Source organism: Rhincodon typus, unplaced genomic scaffold, assembly GCF_021869965.1.
Source record: "Rhincodon typus isolate 14 unplaced genomic scaffold, sRhiTyp1.1 hic_rhity00001058, whole genome shotgun sequence".
Taxonomy (NCBI): Eukaryota; Metazoa; Chordata; class Chondrichthyes; order Orectolobiformes; family Rhincodontidae; genus Rhincodon; species Rhincodon typus.
Window position 1 is genome coordinate 24,089 of NW_025966696.1, and position 6,211 is coordinate 30,299.

General features: G+C 51.5%; 1 protein-coding gene across 1 annotated transcript in view; it reads left to right on the top strand.

Annotated features, from left to right (window-relative positions):
* Positions 1-6,211, top strand: part of LOC109926117 (mitogen-activated protein kinase kinase kinase kinase 3-like) — a gene marked incomplete at its 3' end in the record, with an annotated part of 23,516 nt that overhangs the window by 14,352 nt on the left and 2,953 nt on the right. The window contains exons 5-9 of the mRNA XM_048592350.1: positions 233-288; positions 764-811; positions 3,746-3,788; positions 4,856-4,928; positions 5,686-5,817. Coding sequence (XP_048448307.1) covers positions 233-288; positions 764-811; positions 3,746-3,788; positions 4,856-4,928; positions 5,686-5,817 — 352 coding nt within the window. The remainder of the gene's footprint in view (positions 1-232; positions 289-763; positions 812-3,745; positions 3,789-4,855; positions 4,929-5,685; positions 5,818-6,211) is intronic.

Here is a 6,211-nt window from a genome sequence, read left to right on the forward strand (position 1 = left end):
TGATGCTGCTTGGCCTGCTGTGTTCATCCAGCCCTGCACCTTGTTGTCTCGGATTCTCCAGCATCTGCAGTTCCTACTATCTCTGATACAGTTCATTGGGTTCAGAGATCGACATAGGCAGAAGCAAGACAACCAAACCCTGTGTAACTGGCCGGCTGGTAAAACAGAACGAAACTAGTCAGGGTCGGCAGCTCCTCACTGCTTTCTAACCAATTTTATTCTTCCACAACAGTCACCGGCCCCTTGTCAGAAAAACAAATTGCCTACGTCTGCAGAGAAACGCTCCAGGTAAGTGAACACCCCATTTCAGACAGATTCACACAGTCAGGAAACGCCTTACTCTGTGTCTAACCCCGTGCTGTCCCTGTCCCTGGGAGTGTTTGATGGAGGGGAACGGTGTAGAGGGAGCTTTACTCTGTGTCTAACCCCGTGCTGTCCCTGTCCTGGGAGGGTTTGATGGGGGGGGATAGTATAGAGGGAACTTTACTCTGTAACTAACCCCGTGCTGTCCCTGTCCATGGGAGTGTTTGATGGAGGGGACAGTGTAGAGGAAGCTTTACTCTGTATCTAACCCCATGCTCTCCCTGTCCCTGGGAGTGTTTGATGTGGGGGACAGTGCAGAAGGAGCTTTACTCTGTATCTAAGCCCGTGCTGTCCTTGTCCTGGGAGTGTTTGATGGGGGGGATGGCATAGAGGGAACTTTACTCTGTAATCGTTAATAACTTGTTCTGATTAATGAATAATTTAACCTTCTGTTTTAAAGGGTTTGCAGTACCTTCACAGCAACGGGAAAATGCATCGAGATATCAAGGTAAACCTGGGGATGTCCCGTGTGGAACCCTCCACTGTGACACACTGAGCTCTGACCACCCTCACACATGGGCTGAGCTCTGTGTTTTGGAGCCAGGAAGATAACCGATACTTGATTGCTCTGGGTTAAGAATGGGAGGGTGGGATAGGGAAAACAGCCATGCTTCCTGCTACTTACCCAGCATTCCTGACCACAAGAGGAGGCCGCTCAGTTCATCATGCTGTGAAAGGTCTCTCCAGTTCCCAAACCCCCTGCTCCCTCCTCTCACACCTCTCTACAAATTCCTCCATTCCCACTATTACTTCCCCCCACCCCGCTCCTTCCTGTTTAACCTGCTCCCGACTGTCCCAGATCACAACAACTCGCTGCCTCAAATAAAACATTCTCCCCGCCTCCCCCGTTCCCATTTCTCCTCAATCCGTGTCCCTCCGCTGACCGCTGGGAATGGTTTCTCCGTCTCACTGACTCGATCCCCTTCCTGATTCCAGATGCCTTGATTCAACGTCCTTTCCCCATTCTGTGGGGAACAGTCCCAGCGTCTCCAGTCTCTCTCTGTCTCTCTCCACATTCACTGAGAACCCCCCCTCCTGGTGACCTGGTGGATAATGTCCCTCCGCACCTAGCCTTGGCCCCCCCAACAGGACCCCTGCTGACAAAGAGATGCCCCACTTTGTCCGACAAAGGGGCAGCGCTCCGAAAGCTTGTGATTTCAAACAAACCTGTTGGACCGTAACCTGGCGCCGCGTGACTTCTGACCTTTGTCCATCCCAGCCCAACACCGGCACCTCCGCACCGAAGAGATGTCTGCGCTGTGTTGGAAAGGATTTGGGAATTCAGTGTCGTTGAGAAATCCGAGCAGGAATCTGGGATCTCACGCACGGATTTGCTGTATGAGACCATTGCCCCGAAAGGGGCTAACCTGAAAACTTTGGAAATCCCCCAGTTCCACAGTTGACAGCCGCGTAGCATCAATCTCGTTTGCAATGGCTTTGGGACCCAGCGATGGTGTGACGGAGCTGCTTCTCACTGGGTGTAAATAGCACAGCATGGGCGGAGTTAGTGAGTGTGTAAGACAGGATGGGAGGAGGAGAGGCAGGTGGAGTAGACCCTCTAGCAGGAGGCGGGTAGGTTTATGGGATTGCCTTCCGGGTTCAGAATTGAGAAATGAGAGTTTGGTTTATCTCTGAATACCATGTGCGTGTCGTCACATTCAACCTTAATATGTAACTTCTATAACAAAGCCAATGACTGGTGACAGTTCTTGACCTTCTGTTCCCCTTCTCCAATCTGTCTTGAACCCAAATTCTCCGGAAACCATTCAACAAGCGTTATTGTCTCTTTAGCAGATAAATGTGTCTCTTACCCAGTGGATGCAGGCTGTAGTCTTATTGTGATGAACTTCAGGCTGGACAGACACAAGTCTGGGAGGATGTTTTTATTGGTTGGGGAGACTATAACCCGGGGGTCACGATCTCACGATATGGGTAGGTGGGGTAGACCATTTAAGATGGACATGAGGAAAGGTTTGTTCACACAAGAAGGTGTCAGCCTCTGGAATTCTCTCCCACTGAATGCTGTGGATGACGGATCATTGGATATGTTCGAGAAAGAGAGAGCCATGTTTTCGGAATGTGAAGGCATTGAGGGTTATGGTGAGAAAACAGCATTGAGATAGATTTTCAGATTGGATGGTGAAGCAGCCTTGCCGGGCTGAATGGCCTCCTCCTAGCATCCTTACAGTGCAGGATGCGGGGACATTATAGAGAGAGCTTTACTCTGTATCTAACCCCGTGCTGTCCCTGACCCTGGGCGTGTTTGATGGGGGGACAATGTAGCATCCTCACAGTGCAGGAAGAGGTCTTTCACCCCATCCAGTCCACACTGAACCTCTGCAGAGCATCCCACCCCAACCCAATCCCTGTAATCCTGCTTCTTTCATGGCTAACCCACCTAGCATGCACATCCCTGGACGTTCTTTGGGCTGTGGGAGGAAACCGGAGCACCTGGAGGAAACCCACGCAGACACGAGGAGAATGCGCAAACTCCACACAGGCAGTTGCCCGAGGGTGGGATCGAACACGGGTCCCTGGCGCTGTGAGGCAGCAGTGCTAATCACTGAGCCACCATGCCCACCCAGTTCCCCCATGACACAAGAACATGCTTCTGAGAGTCACACTGCATGAAACAGACCCTTTGGTCCAACTGATCCACACCGACCAGCTTTCCCGAACTAAACTAGTTCCATTCGCTTGTGTTAGGCCCATATCCCTCTAAACCTTTCCAGTTCATGTAGCTGTCCTTTTAAATGTTGCAACTGTACCTGCATTTACCACTCCCTCTGGGAGCTCGAACCACCCTCTGTGTGTGAAAAAGGTCCCTTTTTGAATCCTTCTCCTCTCACCTTAAATCTATGCCCTCTAGTTTTGGGGTCCCCCACCCTGGGGACAGGACCTTCACCTTACCTACGCCCCTTGTGATTATAAACCTCTCTTATTATAAACCTCCCTATGCTCAAGTGACAGATGCCCCGAGCCTAGCTAGCAACGTCCTGGTAAATCCTTCCCGAACCCCGCTTCAGTTTAAAAATGTGCTTCCTACAGACAATGTTCCCATGAATCGTCTGAGGAAGTTTGACAACATGATCTGCCAAAGTCTCTTCCCGGTGGGTGCCCTCACCTGGCCTGGCATGAGGCTGGCACTGAAAGAGATCGATGGGCATCCTCTCACCTGAGCCCTCTCTGGGCCAGCTGAGGGCATTTCTGACGTGGGGCTGCTTGAGTTCTGCCCCATCCCGTGCTCTTAACGAGAGCCCGTGGTCCGGTAAGCGGAGGGGGGTGATGTGGGGGAGGTGGGGGCTCTGAACGTGGGCGTGAGACGTCCCAGTCAAACCTCCTGCTTTTTAACATTGTCTTCTGCTCTGTCCCCTTCCCACAGGGAGCGAATATTCTGTTGACTGATCAAGGGGATGTCAAGCTAGGTGAGATATGTCTGGGAACGAGCCAATGTCACATCGTCGGTGAGGGGGATGGTGTCTGTGTGCAGTAACGGGAGGTGGCATTAATTTTGTGTCAGCGTTCTCTGAGTCGTAACACATGAGCCCACAGCTGCAGCATGTAGCTAGGCAGGTCATTGGGGCACTATTCTTCCTGACAAGAGGGGCTGAATAATGACGCTTTGCTCCAGTTCTACAGGGTATTGGCGGGACCAATATTTTGATGTGATTTGATTTATTGTTGTCACATGTACCTAAATACAGTGGAAAGTTTTGTTTTGCATGCAGTACAGGCAGATCCTACCACACGAAGGTCATAGGGGGATAGAACAGAGCAGGGAATACAGGGTTACACCTGCAGAAAAGTGCACAAACAGCGAGATCAACATTAGGTTTGTAATTGGAGAGGTCTAACAACAGCAGGGAAAAAGCTATTGATGCATGTGTTTAAGCTTCTGTATTTCCTGCCTGAGGCTGGAAGAGATTATAACTGGGATGGGAGGGGTCTTTGATGATGATGGCTGCTTTTCTGAGGCAGCGAGCTGTGCAGATGGAGCCAATGGATGGGAAGTCGGTTTGTCTGATGGTCTGGGCTGTGTTCACAACCCTCTGTAGTTTCTAACGGTCCTGGGCAGAGCAGTTGCTGTACTAGGCCGTTATGTACCAGGATAGAACGCTTTCTGTAGTGTATCTGTAAAAGTTGGAAGGAGGGGAGTGTGTTGGACAGCTGTTCAGAGGGGGTTTACTCAATTAGCACCAGGATTGAATGGGTTATCTCGCAGGGAAAGGTCACACAGACTCCTGGAGCGTAGAAGAGAGAGGGGGCTGATTGATTAAAGTGACTACAGTCTGGAGAAGGTGGACACAGGAAGGATGTTTCCTCCTGAGGGTCAAACAGAACGAGGAGGTGATGTTATAAAAGTAAAACTGAAACGTGAGCTGCTGAGAGGGAGATGACACTGACATTTGGCCAGGGGTGAGTGGGTCACAGATTGTCGGATGGGAGCTGTTGGGCTCAAAGGAAGTGACTCTCTGTCTCTCTTCATTCGCAGCGGATTTTGGTGTTTCAGCTGAGCTTACAGCCTCAGTGGGCAAGAGGAAGTCTTTCATTGGTACACCATACTGGTAAATCATACACACCTCGCCGAATACACCTCGATAACTACAGGCCCCCGCACTGTCAGGGGGTCACTGCTGAGGGAGCGCGCACTGTCAGAGGGTCAGTGCTGAGGGAGTGGGCACTGTCGGAGGGTCAGTGCTGAGGGAGCCGGCACTGTCGGAGGGTCAGTGCTGAGGGAGCGGGCACTGTCGGAGGGTCAGTGCTGAGGGAGCGGGCACTGTCGGAGGGTCAGTGCTGAGGGAGCGGACACTGTCAGAGGCTCAGTACTGTGGGAGCGCCACACTGTTGGAGGGTCAGTGCTGAGGGAGCGGGCACTGTTGGAGGGTCAGTGCTGAGGGAGCGGGCACTGTCAGAGGCTCAGTACTGTGGGAGCGCCGCACGGTCAGAGGGTCAATGCTGTCAAGCTTTGGGAAAATGTTGGTCCATGTTGGGAATCAATCTTTTCTCTCCTGGGCTCTGGAGGTGGTCTGTCACATTTTACTGACCGTATCTGTTTCCAACATCCCCTGTGGCTTGTCTGGTTGATCGGGCAGTCTGTAAGGTGTTGATGGGGGGGGTGGTGGCAGCTAAGGGCTGGCTTGTAATTGGACCCAGGTCTTTTTGACATAGAGACAGGGATGTTAATCAGATCAGACAACACCGATAATGAGTGGTTCAGCATTCAGTTGCCCGGTTGCGTTTTGTGTATTCACTCTCTCGTCAGAAACATCCTTGTCCTGCCCCTGCTCCAACTTGTTAATGCCCATCTCATTTTGCACTCAGGATGGCACCAGAAGTGGCAGCAGTGGAGAAGAAGGGTGGTTACAATCAGCAGTGTGATATTTGGGCCGTTGGGATCACAGCTATCGAACTGGCTGAGTTGCAACCTCCAATGTTTGACCTGCACCCCATGAGGTGAGGATAGAATAACCAATGTGCACGATAATACCTGTATGTTGACCTTCATGACACAAACGCAGAGGGTAACCCATAACTATCCTCTCTACCCAACCCAATCCAACCCAGCTCAACTCAACCCAACCCAACCCATCCCAATCCAACCCAGTTCAAACCAACCCAACCCATCCCATCCCAATCCAACCCAAATCAACTCAATCCATCCCATCCCAATCCAACCCAGCTCAACTCAACCCAACCCATCCCAATCCCAATCCACCCCAGCTCAACCCATCCCATCCCATCCCAATCCACCCCAGCTCAACTCAACCCAACCAATCCCATCCTAATCCATCCCAAATCAACTCAACCCATCCCATCCCATCCCAATCCAACCCAGCTCAACTCAACC